Genomic DNA, 16,265 nt, shown 5'->3' on the forward strand with positions numbered 1-16,265 from the left:
AAAAAGTACCTTTGAGTTACCATTATGGACCCTTCAGGTATAAATATGTACCTTTTGAAAAGGTACTGCCCCAATGACAGCTCCTGTACCTTTATTTCAAAGAGTGTACCTGAGAGTGCATTTCATTTGAAATATGACTTTCACTGTCAGTGGCTTGAAAAAAATACAAGGTTAAATTTGTATATCAACACTTGTTTTGCTTTAGTTCACATGATCCGTTGTCATTTGTTTTGATTGTTCCATTTCCTTATTGGAAGACAGTCAGTTTTTTTCTTTTATATCTGTCATGCTTTTCTCTGAATGTTGGTTATAAATCTGCACTGTTGTTTTTGCAGTGACGTTTTCCAGCATATTGTTTTTAAGCACTGATAACCATTTGGATTCACAGAGCAAATCTTATTATTATTATTATTATTATTATTTTTCAGAAAAGACAAAGGCAAATAACAGTATTATAAATGAAAATAAAACATTGTGTTTTTGAGTTCTATGCTGTTACTGTGCTGGTTTTGTTGTAAATAAAAATATCCGTTTATATAACAATTTATATTTCCCAGAGATGGATTGTGGCTAGAAGAGCATCCGCTGCGTAAAAACGTGTTGGATAAGTTGGCGGTTCATTTCGCTGTGTAGACCCCGGATTAATAAAGGGACTAAGCCGAAAAGAAAATGAATGAATGAATGGACTTGTTTAACATTTTTGTTGCCAAATAATATGAAGTTCAACGTAAAAAAGTTAATGTTTGTTTATTTGTGTGATTTCTATTATTATTATTATTATTATTATTATTATTATTATTATCAATGTTGTTAATGTATAAACATTACAGAGCTGCTCTAATTAGCCTACTGTTATCCACTTCCTACTCTGCAAAAAATGCTTTTCTTACTTAAATTTTTTTGTCTTGTTTTAGTCCAAATATCTAAAAGTTTTTAAATCAAGAAGCATTTTCTAGACAAGCAAAACATATTGTCTTGTTTTAAGAAATAATATGCCAAAATAAAGTGAGTTTTTCCTTAAATCAAGCTAAATAATCTGCCAGTGGGGAAAGCAAAATAATCTTATCACAAATCGAAAAACTAAATTATTTTGCTTACCCCTTTGGCAGATTATTTAGCTAGATTTGAGGAAAAACTAAAAATTTTGGCATATTTTTCTTAAAACAAGACAATATGTTTTGCTTGTCTAGAAAATGCTTCTTGATTTAAGGATTTGTAGATATTTGGACTTGAAACAAGACAAAAAAAAATCTAAGTAAGAAAAGCATTTTTTGCAGTGTAGGTCAAATATCTATCAAAAGAGGGCATCAAGCGTTGTTCGACAATAGAAAGTCTGGTTGAGCAGGACAGTAAACTATATAAATAACACTGACAACCTGTCGTCACTTTTCTCTGCTACCTTTTCTCTCGTATCTTTGGCAACAGGACATAACAAGGTATTTTCATACCCTAGTACTGACATCCATTTGTCTTAAGATACTTTGTTCACTTAAAGTGTTTTTTTTACTTAGGCCTACATCTGGATTTGATCACTGTGCTTGTTCTTGTGATTTTGGTCCGTTTCAGATGTCTGCTGTGCGCGCTCTCCTTTTGCTGATATTTGGATTTACCATGTTGAGGTTCATCTGCTGTTACAGTGATGGAAGTTTATTGACCGACCAGTGTCAAAGTATGGCTATAGATCATGGAGTTCAAGCATCAGGACAAGATTCAAACCCTTTCACCGTCGCTCCAGATTACGTGATCGTGGACAGTTCACAAGTGGGAACGGGCATTACAGGTAGAATCGTTTTACATTTAGCCTACATTTTATCCATCTTATAGACGCTTCTTAGAAGAGCGGGGTACAGTAACACTTTTTGGTTTTGGGCAAATAATGAGGAAAGTAATGGGGTTAATGGGGTTGTTGAAATAAAAATAATCATAGAAATTTTATTTCTTTTAAATTTCTTATACAAAACGTTTAAGTATTTTTTTCTCACACCTGGTGCAAATTGATTTAGCCTAGATTGACTCCCGCTAGAAAAACTAGTTTAAAAACAAGAACAATTTTATGCTGATGTCACATATTGCTCTACATAGTCATTTTGATATTTAATTGTAGCTTCATCGGGGCAGATTTTTCAGAGGAGTCAGATTTGTTCCTTCAGTCAGATTGTAACAAAAAGAGAGTTAGTTGTAACACTTGTTGGAAAGTCAGATTTTACATAATCAATTTTAGTTTAGTTTATACAGAATACTGTAGGCCTATATTTTCTCAGATCTTAACTCTACATTTTTATTATAGCCTACATAGCACAATATGTTCGTCTACTTATCTATTAAGACTCGAGAAAGGATTTATTTGCAATATTAGCAAACAGCTTCATTAAAATTGATTTGTTTAAATGAAATATATATTTTTATTTATTGTTTTCATGCAAAAGGTTATTTAAATTACACTCATAATTAAACATTAGTTTGTTTTGGTTAAGTTATTAATGTGGCTCTAATTAATTTGGTTTGGTTATTAATGTACACATTGTGTGGCTCAAATGTAACACCCACAACTAACTACGCTGAGTCTTTCCTCAGAATGGGCTAGCAGTCTCTATTAAGGCTGCTCAATATTGGAAAAATGTATGTGTGTGTGTGTGTGTGTGTGTGTGTGTGTGTGGTGTGTGTGTGTGTGTGTGTGTGTGTGTGTGTGTGTATATATATATATACACACACACACACACACACACACATACACAATTGAAGTCAAAATTATTAGCCCCCCTGAATTATTAGCCCCGTTTATTTTTTTTTTCTCCAATTTCTGTTTAACAGAGAGAAGATTTTTAACACATTTCTAAACATAATAGTTTTAATAACTCATTTCTAATAACTGATTTATTTTATCTTTGCCATGATGACGGTAAATAATATTTGACCAGATATTTTTCAAGACACTGAATTACCCTAACTTGCCTTGGTAACCTAATTAACCAAGTTAAGCCTTTAAATGTCACGTTAAGCTGTAAGGATATACAGCTTAACGTGACATTTAAAGGCTTAACTTGGTTAATTAGGTTACCAAGGCAAGTTAGGGTAATTCAGTTACTGTATAACGATGGTTAGTTCTGTAGACAGTGGGGGAAAAAAAAGCTTAAAGGGGCTAATAATTTTGTCCTTAAAATGGTGTTTAAAAAAATTAAAAACTGCTTTTATTCTAGCCAAAATAAAACAAATAAGACTTTCTCCAGAAGAAATAAAATATTATCTTTGAAAATTTCCTTGCTCTGTTAAACATCATTTGGGAAATATTTAAAAAAGAAAAAAAAATCAAAGTGGGGCTAATAATTTTGACTTCAACTGTATATATATATATATATATATATATATATATATATATATATATATATATATATATATATATATATATATATATATATATATTGTGATATGAATACAATTTCACTAGATGAGTTGAATATAAACTATTTAGAAAGAATTTATAATTTCAGATTAATTGGGATGATTTTGTAGGAGAGTAAATAAAAAAGTCTACAAGCATAAATAAATTCAATTAAGAAAAATATACAAATGAAATAAGCAACATTTTAATGTTTTCTAAGGAGTGGAACTTTATTCAGGTTTGCAGTAATTTAATAATCAAATGTAAAATAACACTGCACAGTCTTTGTTTTATAAACAATTCAATAAAATTATTTGTTATTAATTTGTCAAAGTTACAAATGGTACAATTTCTTATGGCTGAATGCTTTTTAAAACCCTCACACAGTAACAGGTCCCAAAAAAACATGATCAATTATAACCTACACTCAACATTGCGTATACTCGCGATGTGACTATTGCGAATGATCACACTTCAAAATCGATGCTGAAAGGATATACAGTATTGTGCAGCCCTAGATTATGTGTTTTTCATTTCTTTCAAAATGGAAAAACAATGACAATTGTTCTCAAATTTGATCAGTTTTTGCCAGGGACATGAGCAGACATTTTGAGGGAGAAGGGCTCAAGTTGAATAGTTGAATTAAGAGCACCTTTCTTGTTTATTTAATATATATATATATATATATATATATATATATATATATATATATATATATATATATATATATATATATATATATATATATATATATATATATATATTTAATATATATAATTTTTATTTGTTAAACTTTGTTAAACAAAAGAAAGAAACTAAAACAGGTTTGGAACAGGTTGATAGAAATGATGAAAGAATTAAAATATTTAGATGAAGTATCCCTTTAACAATTCTGACACACCTTTTTTATCCCTCACACTGTTTCATGCTATTTAATTGAATATTGAATTAATCAAATCACTTTAAATCACGAGCCATATCCATTAATTAATAATTTTACATTTATTCTGGCATACACTCGCTTTTAGGACGATTTCTACATAAAGTTTTATAAATGAAACCCCTTGTAGACATGTGACACAGAGAAAAAATAAAAAAAAAAAAAAAATAAATAAATAAATAAATAAATAAATAAATAAGCATTTCAGAATAAATTACAGCACATAAGAGAAGAACATATTTTCACTATTCAGCTGCAGTTTCTCCATTTATTTAGCCCAGTGGTTCCCAACCTGGGGTCCGCGCCCCCCTAAGGGGGGCGCCAGAGTTCACAGGGGGGGGCGCGGGAGAGGATAAGTATTGAGGTAGAAAAAGGCATACAAATGCTCCACTATTATAAAGGACTTTGCAATTAATCGAAAATCCGATTTAGATTTCGGTTTCAAACGATTATAAAAAAGCATTAATCGAGATAAATGGTTATTGCATCATATTTTGCCACGTTCAAGTTGTACACGTGTTGCTCTTAAAAGCGCGAAAGAGCTTATGTGTGTGCGCAGCACGATCACGCAGTCAGAAGCATGCGGCCGGTCAGCATTCACTCTCATTCACACACTGAGACGAGCAGAGGAGCGCAGACATCTAAAGTCATCTTAACGTGAGCGATTTAATGGTCAAATAGGTGTCAAAACGCGGTGTTTAGTGATTATTAACATTAACCCTCATTTGTGTAATAAACAAACGAGTTGAGGATCAAAAGACGTGAAAGAGAAACCATTAAAGATACAGCGCGCTATAATCCTTCTGCCGCCTGTTTTTATCATTATTAAAAAAACATAACAAGAAAACCCTCGCTGCTCTTGACTGAAGGACTGCTGTAGCTAAAGTGTTTTTGTTACAGTGAAGATGCTTAAAGCACAGTTTGTTTCATATTTTTATTTTATTCTATTGTATTTATTTCTCTTTCCTTTGCAGGGTGGAAAATAACTGTATGTATACAGTTGAAGTCAGAATTATTAGCCCTCTTGAATATTAGCAAACCTTTTCCTGCCCAATTTCTGTTTCATGGAAAGAATATTTATTAACTTATTTCTGAACATAATACTTTTGATATCTCATTTCTAATTACTGAGATTTCTTTTTGTCTTTGCTATAATGACAGCACATAATATTTTACTAGATATTTTTCAAAATACAAGCATTTAGATTAAAGTGCAGTTCAAAGGCTTAATTAGAGTAATAAGGCAAGTCATTATAACGGTAGTTTATTCTGCAGACAATCAAAAATATATATTGCTTAAGGGGGCTAATAATATTGACCTTAAATTGGTTTCAAAATATTTAAACCTTTCTTTATTCAAGCTAAAATAAAACAAATAGAAGAAAAAATATTATAGGAAATACTGTTAAAATTCCTTGCTCTGTTAAGCATAATTTGGGAAATATTTATAAAAAAAAAAAAAAATCTCAGGAGCGCTAATAATTTTGACTTTAACTGGCAATGGTTTTGAATAATTGTGATTACAATTATGACCAAAATAATCGTGATTATGATTTTTCCCAAAATCGAGTAGCCCTACTATTATATATGTATTTTTAAGTACCAAAAAAAAAATCTAAACACATACTTAAAATTCCAACATAATAGTGAAAATAATTAAAATAAATAACTTTAAATAATTATTTAAATTTTGCTCACTCGCGCAATCTGCTTGTCAACGTGTCGTAAAGGCAAAATCAAAACAAAAATGGCAGACAAACGTAAATGCAGTGATTCTTCAGAGGCGAAGAAAAAGATTAGACAGTATGACAAAGCCTACCTAGATTTTAGTTTTATTGAAGGCCAAGACAAGTTAAAACTGATTAATTAATATTTTCTATACATATTACTATATATTAATATTACACAAAAACACACACACACACACACACACACACACACACACACACACACACACACACACACACACACGCACATATATATATATATATATATATATATATATATATATACACAGTACATATGTGTGTGTGTGTGCGTGTGTATTTATATGGTGGGGGGGCTCCAATGTTTGTATATGTTCATGGGGGGGGCCCCAAAGAAAAAGGTTGGAAACCACTGGTCTACACTACTAGAAAGTGTTTTTAATGCTTTAGTTATGTAAACAAGTTGTCTTTTCAAACTTGCCAGCAAAATGTTTTAACTTTTTCCACAGTGACGCTCTCGGCTTCTTCTGGTTCATTTATGGGGTTTATGCTAGAGGCTCGAGAGTGTGATGATTGTCCGCCTGCTGGTTCGTTTAGTGTGCTTGACTTCAACAGTCTGCTCCTCTGTAGCGTGAGTAGCCCTGCCACACACGCACGCACACACTGTTGGTTTTTGGGATTTATGAAGACTCTCCATAGGTGTAATCTATTTTATAGCCTTCTGTAAAGAACATTTATTATATAGCATTACCCAATCACTACCCCTAAACCCAACCCACACATTGGCTGTCCTCATAAATCACCTCAACATTGTAATATCTAGGTCGCACATATGTCATTTAAAAAATTGGTGTCCTCATAAACCACATAAACAAGCAAACACACACACACACTTTTACACTCTTTTGTACTGGCTTCTTAGAGCAATTGTTAAATGTTAGCAGCTGTAAGTTCTAGAACCTAAAGTCAGGTGTTTATCTTATGTATTTATTAGGGCCATGTCGTGGCTCATTCTCTAAGCTCAGATAAATCTTCAGTACAAGTGATGTGGACGCCTCAAGCCACTGGACAGTTTTTCTTCAGGTAAATTCTTTTGATACTTTGAGGAAAAACAATATATACTTCACGGGTTGTCCAAAGCTTTTTAAATAAATTAAGTTAATTACATTTTATTGTATTTTATAAAAGGTTTTGCATTATGTGGAGATTAGGGATTGGTCAGAACATAGAAACCCCACTGGCAACACAAAAAATGCAGAAGTATAAATGCACAGCTCCGTGTAAGGCATGCACCATGGGTTATGGTGATCACTAGCTCTCGAAATATAAATCAGCCATAAGTCAAAATTATTCATTCATTCATTCATTTTCTTTTCGGCTTAGTCCCTTAATAATCTGGGGTCGCCACAGCGGAATGAACCTCCAAGTCAAAATTAATTTATTCTTATTATTAATTTATAATCAATTAATAATTCATGGTTTTACTTCAGTTTATACTGATAGTTTGTAAATCTGATATCTGATTGTCTTTTCAGAGCTGCATTCGTCAAAAATTTTATTGAATTTTGGACAAAAAAAGCAATCATACTCTCGACGACAACAACATCACCGCCAACAACAACGCTGATGACAACAACGCCACAAACAACGACACAAAAAACAATGCAGACAACGACACAGACAACAACAACAACTCAGACACCTACGACACTGAAGACGATGATGACTACAGCCACTACAACATCTACTTCCACCACCACTACTGTAACAACTAGGCGTACAACATTGGGTAATAAAATCTAATGTCATTTACTAACCCTCCACTACCAATAATGTTTAAGTTTATTTTTTCAGTTGAACACAAAATAATACATGGTGAAAAAAAAATGGAAATCAGTAGCTTTTGACTTCCATTATATAATATAACCCACATAGGAAGCTACATTATCGCGACCTTGCGCAACGTTTCCTAAAAATTATTTAAAGGTGATAAAAGTCCGAAAACTTTACAGAACATTAGGGATCCTCTTTCCATCAAATAATAATGGGGACATTCTATATAATTTATTCTGTGGTCACATAATAACGTTACAAAGAGAACCTTTGTGACATTAACAGAATGTTCCCAAATGATCCTCTTTTAGTCATATCATAACATTCCCAATATAACTTTATGAGGAAGTTCTGTTTTGAAAAAATCCGCCAGATAACATAAAAAAATACATTTGACAGTCACTCGATGATTAAAGACAATCTAACCTTCACCTCACCACACATAACTAAACGAAATATTTACCCTCTCCTTCAAAAACATTTTTTAACAGGAAACTAGCATTAATCAATTTACATCAATACAAAACAATCTTACATAATAACGTTACAAAGAAACATATGTGATGCTAATAGATTATTCCCACATGGTCCTCTTTCAGTCATAAAATAATGTTCTCAACATGACTTTATGGGGTCGTTCTGTTTTGGGTATTTTATGGTTACATAAAAAAGTTACAAAGAGAACATTTGTGGTGTTAACAGAACGTTCCACATGGTCGTTTTTTAGTCATGAAATAACGTTCTCAATATGACTTTAGGAGGACGTTTAATATTGGTTATCATACATATTAACAAAAGCAATGTTTAGTATAAAAATTCTGCAAGGCGTTTTAAATATAACAGGTTGTTATTAAAAACTAAAAAATAAGTTTAAAATTTAAAGGGGTGGTCCACTATATCATATTTTAAACTTTAGTTGATGTGTAATGTAGCTGTGTGAACATAAACAACATCTCTGAATGTTAAAAGTTCTAAGTTCAATGCTAAGGGAGACCTTGGTTTTTACAGAGTTAGCTTAGCAAAGTCTACAATGAACGAATTTTGGGGACTACAAAAAATACTTCCTTCCCCTGTGAGATCACAAAGGTTCGTTTACTGTGCATACAAACTGCGCAGGTAAGGGCTGTGGCCAGAGGCGCTGTAACGTTATAGCAGATATGAAGCTAAAAATGCGTCCAAACTGCTGTTTCCACAGAGCTTCGGCTGTTTCTGTATTTGGGCTTCCAAAGGACATGACACAAAGACAGAACAGAAGTGCTTACAGTTCAATATTAATTATGTTCCAGAGAATTATAAAATACACAGCAAGCATGATTTGACAAAACATCTCTTCCAGTTCAGTGCTGGATTCGGCAAAAATTTTCTCAAAGCAGAAGCTGTGAACTACAACCTGTAAGTGTTTTTATTCATTAAAATCATGACATGTACAGTGTCTAGCGTTAATGGTATGCTGTAAGTTAGCAACGATGTAAACATTGCGAAATGCTGCTTTGCGGGCAAACGATTTAGCTACAAATTCATATTTATCAGTCAAACTGTTGTAAACACACACTCCACCAGCACGTTCGTGTCTCTTATGTGTGTGCTCAATTGCATTGATTGTCTTTAGGCAACTTTTTCATGCGTTTCACATCTCATATAATGAAGTCGCAAAAGATATGTGGATGATTCATATTACTTACACCTGCATATTCCGGATATATATGAAAGACGTCGTGTAACACATAAAAAAAAATACAGGTTAGCTCACCTGACTCGTGGTAGCAGCAGAATAAAAAAATCAAGGCTCACACAGGTCGCATCCCACATCTTGTGCTTTATTATTCTGTCACGATATATTACAGAAAATAACTTAACACACATACATAGACACACACATAGACGCAGACAACATGCACACACAGACACACACAATTTCACCCCATTTTCACTCGTTACAGACACTTGTCAGATATTATTTTAGAGAGCAGGCAGGAGGTTGACTGATTGTTTACACAGCAGAAAAGCGCGTGCTTTTATGGGCGTGTCCGCGAATAGCAGCACATTATGACAATGACCAGTCACTTAAGGGCGGGCCTTTCAGAGGAACTAGGAAATATATCAGTCGTTTTCATGTTAGCTGAGTAGCTGTGTATAATCAAAGTGAGATATATGAAAAAATAACTTTCTTTCATGTGAAACATGAGCACATTTTGTGTAGTGACACAAATGACCATTTTGTCACTTGAGGTGTTGTAGGGTTGTTTCTGACGCGTGAGATCTCAACAAACGAATCATCTTCCAAATACTGCTTATCAGATTTATTTTTTGCACAGACAGTTCTTATGGCTCAATTTCCACTTACAGTCTGATATATAAATGCTCATAAAATCACATTGAATGCCTCCATAAAGCTCTTTCAAACAATGTCAAAAAATGTGCTTCCCTCTAATTACACACCTGTTGTTCTAAGTCTTTGTCTACCTATATACTCCTCTAAACCCACACTCCACCCAGTGGTCAAAAACAGCATTACAACAAACATAATGTCTCTTACACATTGCTTTGCATCGTATAAACACAACCAAGCCTTAAAATCACATTCTGGACCACCACTTTAAGATTTAGAATTAAGTCTATTGGGCATTGCAGTGGCCCAGTAGGTAGTGCTGTCGCCTCATTTCAAGAAGGTTGCTAGTTCGAGCCTTGGCTGGGTCAGTTGGTGTTGCTGTGTGGCGTTTGCATGTTCTTCCTGCGTTCACGTGGGTTTCCTCCGGGTGTTCTGGTTTCCCTCACAGTTCAAAGACATGCTGTACAGGTGAATTGGGTAAGCTAAATTGTCCGTAGTGTATGAGTGTGAATGAGTATGTGTGGATGTTTCCCAGAGATGGGTTGCGGCAGGAAGGGCATCCGCTGTGTAAAAACGTGCTGGATAAGTTGGCGATTCATTCCGCTGTGGCGACCCTGGATTAATAAAGGGACTAAGCTGAAAAGAAAATGAATGAAGGGTCAAGTCGTATTATTTAATTTGTTTATGAATTGTTTGTAATGTTTATTTATGCAAATGCCTAACTTTAAAGTGTCTGTTATGTGAGTCTCAGGCCCCATTTACACTAGTTTTAATAAAAATGACCCACGTCCACATGGCGTTTCATCCAGCATTTCTGCAAAGATTTTCGACCACACTACACCACTGGAAACGCACATCACTTGACCACATACACACACTCTGGTTTGCGCTGCAGCATATGTGGAGGTCTGAGCTCCAGGCAGTCAGCATGTGCTTTGAGGATGTACCGCTGGGTGTCATCTCACTATAGTTGATAAGCGTGATATGTAATTTATCTTGTCACCTTCTAACAACTCTTTGCTCTTTTGAATCTATTACTTGTTCTCAGGTAACGTGTTTTTTGTTGTTGTTGTTTTTGGCTGAGTGCAAAGATAAGTTAATATAATAATTTGTAACCACGCAAACTGATTGTGCACATTTACTGATTCTGCCTCTTAAGTGTTTTCAAAATGCTCTGCTTTTTGGGGTTTGAAAACTCTGGGGTAGTGTGGGCAGAATGCGTAACCGTAGCAAAAGTTATGTGTTTTAAGACTAAGACATATTAGTGTAAACAGGGCCTCATTTAAACACTGAAGCGGAGAGAGTTGCCATGGAAATGGATAATGGTGGGGTTCGGTTTTAGGTTTTTGAAGTTGCTGGAACTGACTCTAGAATCAACTCCAATTATAAGGATTAAACAAATTACTTTTTCTCCTCTGGCCAGACAAAACCAGCAGTTTAAATGGGCTGCAGTCAAAAATAAAATAATTATTAGCCAAGTTATTTACTACATATTTTAATCGTATAGTTTAGATAATTAGCAGAAAGCTAAAACATTAAAATATTATTGAAATATTCAATGAAAAGAATTGTAGCAGTTCATCAACAAAGAAAAAACACCCCAATTGAGCATACAAGCGTTTTAAAATCATAAAATAGCCTAACTATTTTCTTAATAAATGTTTGATACTTGAATACTGAGTAATGTTAGGCCTAAGCTACTGAGTGAGTGAAATCTGGCGTAGTGGAGGGTCACGGAAGGCATGCCACCAAAATTACTTGTTCTTTTCTGTATTTTTTTAACAGAAACAGACACTCAATCGTTGATCAATAACCAAAATAACTATATTTTTAAATTTGATTTATGACCAATAAAATATTAAATCCTATACATGAAATGTTTAACAAATAAATAAAAAATAATATAAAATAAATAAATAATTCATACATTAACATAACCCAAAATAAAAATAAAAGCAGCGTGAAAGACTGTGCCTCACATATTGCTCTCTCTAAAGGTGTTTTAAATGGCCTAATACTTTACTTTTAAATGTCACTGTTTATTTTGGGAAATTTGTTATTTGTAATTCTAATGGTGTGTTAATGTGATGGCATACACCAGAGGAAAGGAGTGAAATCATACCTATTTTTGAACATTTTTTTAAAGAAATATTTTTAATTAAAAAATCCTCTTTCTGAAATGAATTTCTTTATTCAGAATGAATAACATGAAATTAAGTGCGTCCAGGGCCAAAACAAAACTACGACATGGATTGTCAGATTTTTCTTTATTCATTCATTTTCTTTTTGGCTTAGTCCCTTTGTTAATCCAGGGTCGCCACAGTGGAATGAACCGCCAACTTATCCAGCATGTTTCATGCAGTGGACACCCTTCCAGCTGCAACCCATCCCTGGGAAACATCCATACACACTTATATGTCACATGTCTTTGGACTGTGGGGGGAAATCGGAGCACCCGGATGAAACCCACGCGAACGCAGGGAGAACATGCAAACTCCACATAGAAATGCCAACTGACCCAGCCGAGCCTCTAACCAGTGACCTTCTTGCTGTGAGGCGACAGCACTACCTACTGTGCCACTGTGTTGCCCTTATTAGATTTTTATCTTAATAAATAAATCTTCGGCTAATTTTGTTATCATGATTTATTTATTCTTGAAATAGGCGTAGTTTAACATTTTACTTGAGCATGTAGCATCCAATAACATAACAACATAATTTTACCTGCAGAGCTTAAGATGTTGATCCGCTCAAAATTTACTAACACACACATAGCTATATTTCAGTTATAACAACAAACTTGACATCGCAGACTAAAGTGCAAAAGGGTGTGTTTTATAGCCATTTGAAGTGAAAGCAAACTTCATCCCGCAGCACTACTTCTAATAGCCAGTGCTCGTGGTTGCGAAATTCAAAAGTAAAAGCATTAAATGTGTGTGCACGCTTTCAAAGCGAGCGCCTTCGATGTTTGAAGTGCTCAAGAATGAGCATTATAACTGTAGTGCAGCGTGTAAATGCTCCATTCTGGAAGGTTCGAAAAAACTGACTTGACTCTGGGAGCCGACTCCTGTGAATCAATTCCGGCACTAGGTTTATTGAGTCAAGGAATCAACTCTTTTAGAGTCGACTACCTATCCCTAATCTTGTTTATAAAGCTATTAGGTGAATGCATCTTTCTGTGTGGATGAGAGGTTTTGTCAATGACTAATTAGAGAAAGTCTAAAGTATATTTAGCCTAATATATGTGCTGTACTGTCCAGAAAAATTAATAATAACCCTTTGTGAAAAAACAGCTTAAACCAGCCTAAGATTGGTGGCTGGTTTAAAATGGTCGACCTGCCAGGTTTTCAACCATTTCTAGCCTGGTCTTAGGTGGTCAGGCTGGGAAATGCCCAGCTTAAACCAGCTAGTAATTTCCCAGCGTGATCATCTAAGACCAGGCATGGCTTAAACCAGCCTGCAAATGGCTAAAACTAGCCAACCATTAAAGCAGTTTTTTTCAGCAGGGACATTAAAGTTAGTACATACTTTGATATTTCACTGTATTGATTTAAAAAGCGCTTTGTGATTTCAGGACTGACAAAATTACTCCTACAACATAGGGAGAGAAGACCCAAGGGTTCTAAATATCAAAAGGGAGCTGATCACAGAGATAGAGGAAACAGGGGTAAGTAATCATTAAATTAAGCAATGTGCATTTTTTTTTATAATAAATCCCTCAATTATCATTACATGTCTATTGCAGTTATTATAAGGTTTTGACATCCAAACATAAGTCATTGGTTTTAAAAATTATTACATTGCTGCTGTCAAAGCTGAATTTACAGCATCAGTACTCTAATCTTCAGTGCATGATTTTTAGAACTGTAATATTTGATTTATGCACTTATATATAAAGATGTTCAGCAGCCCAAATGTTCTAGATATGCTAAACATCTTTCCATGTAAGTACAGTTTTGATTGCCAGGCAGTGATGAGCAGGATATTTTAGTGGCATTTCTTTAAAAAAAAACATAAACGGGATGTAGATAAAGATTTAAATTCAAATTGTATTCATTTAAAAATATTTCATAAGACTCAAGCACCACCATATACACCTATTCTTTGTTTCAGGCAGCAGAGAAAGACAACCGGACGAGAGAGAATGTGACTAAGACACACACACACACACACAGACACAGCATATTAAAAATCATAGTTTGACAAATGCTTTATATTTTTGTCTGCCAATGAAGACAACTCTTATTAATTGATTGAGCTCTCTCTCTCTTCAGGACAACAAATAAATGAATAACATTTTAGGTTGGTCCCTGAAAATTTTTAAAACATCCTGAATGTTCTGGGAAGATTCCCCAAATAACATTTCCCCCACCTTTACACCGGGTTTCTGCAGTTTTTTTTCGATTCAAATTTAAGACTTTTTAAGACTTTAAGATCATTATGACTGAAATTTCAGACTTATATAGAGCTTAACACTAAGGATTTTTGTCTAATGGCCCGATTACTTTTGCAAATTGTATTTGTAATAATGGAAGATTACGTAAAGGAATGTCTTGATTTAGTTTTCTTTCTCTGATTAGAAAATTTAATTTTGAAAATTTGCTGTGAAAATGTCTAACAGCTGTTGCAAATTGTATTTCTTTGCAATAAAAAACTATATAAATTTAGAAAATAAGTTTTGAGATGGATTATAGGAGACAGATTGGGTAGCTTTACTTGGAAATAGGGAAATGAAGACTTGTTTAAAATGATTTAAGACCTACAACACAATATTTCAGTGAATTTAAGACTTTTTACGGCCTAAAATTTTGTTTTTGAAATTTAGAACTTATTAAGACCCTGTGGACACCCTGTTTACAGAACTTCACACCATGATCTTCTCAGAACGTTCTGTGAACATTACTAGACAACGTCCTTAACACCAACAGGACTTTATGAGTAGGTTGCATTTTCCAATAAACTATGGTTCCCTAAACGTTCTGAGAATATTCTGTAAAGCTCCCCTCAACAATGTTCCCCTCACCCTTAAATAACTCCACACTGTAACCTCAGAACATTCTGGGAACATTACTGACAACATCCTTAACATAGACAGGGGCATTCTGAGAACTTTCCTGGGAACATCAAATTTCTAGCTGGGAATTTACTACAATGTATGTCAATGGGTGCTTCAAGATATCTTTTTTTGTGTCTAATAAAAAAATTAAAGGTTTGAAACCGTTTAAAGGTGAGTGAGTGTAATTTTTATATATGAAATACTATCTGAAACAGTAGCATTTCTGTGTCATTTTTAAATGTTTTTTTTTTGTGTGTATGGAAAGCACAGTTTCCCCTGCCCTCTACTATTCAAAAGCACACAAACCAACACCAACTCAAACGGAAACACGCTCATGAAAAAACACATACACTACAGACAATTTAGCTTTACCCAACTTACCTGTACCGCATTTAATTGGACTTGTGGAGGAAACCCACACAAACATGGGGAGCACATGCAAACTCCAAACAGAAACACCAACTAACCAAGCCGAGGCTCAAACCAGCAACCTTCTTGCTGTGAGACGATCATGCTACCCACTGTGCCATCGTGACACCCTAGTCTAGTGCTACCTGTTTTGCATTTCAAAATAGTGGTGTTCTTGAAGCAGAATATTTTATGTGCAGCAACACTGCTGCTGCAGGATATACACTATTCTTACCATTCTAACTCTAATCTCGGTATTGAATGCATTATTAAGTGCATGAGTCTGCTTTTAAGAGTCAAGTCTCTTCTAGCTATAAAAACATTTTAAAATTATCAAAGGCTTCAGATGCACAAGTAACTATTACAAATATGATTCATGAATAAAAACCTGATAAATGTCTTGTATACAACATCTGAACATGTCTTGACGTGTGGTTGCCGTACTATAAGGGAAATAAATAACAATGGGAAATAGAATTAATATAAAATTAAGCACACTCGATGTAGTGAAATGGCCACGACTCGAAAACTGATATCATTGCCTGATATTGAAACCTACTGATGTTGTTAATGCACTGTAAAAAAAAAAGTTTTGATCAGTCCCATCTACATTT

The 16,265-nt window shown here is 34.1% G+C and overlaps 1 protein-coding gene across 2 annotated transcripts; it reads left to right on the plus strand.

Annotated features, from left to right (window-relative positions):
• The first annotated feature begins 1,365 nt into the window (after window positions 1-1,365).
• Window positions 1,366-15,413, plus strand: si:ch73-196i15.3. 2 transcript variants are annotated; one of them, NM_001328267.1, is given in 7 exon segments: window positions 1,366-1,436; window positions 1,567-1,780; window positions 6,535-6,656; window positions 7,020-7,108; window positions 7,561-7,814; window positions 13,762-13,854; window positions 14,301-15,407. In NM_001328267.1, coding segments are annotated over 6 exon segments (813 nt in total). In that variant the 5' UTR covers window positions 1,366-1,436; the 3' UTR covers window positions 14,342-15,407.
• The last annotated feature ends 852 nt before the right edge of the window (window positions 15,414-16,265 follow it).

The sequence above is a fragment of the Danio rerio genome, chromosome 8 (genome assembly GCF_052040795.2).
Source record: "Danio rerio strain M-AB ecotype USA chromosome 8, GRCz13ab, whole genome shotgun sequence".
NCBI classification, from domain to species: Eukaryota; Metazoa; Chordata; class Actinopteri; order Cypriniformes; family Danionidae; genus Danio; species Danio rerio.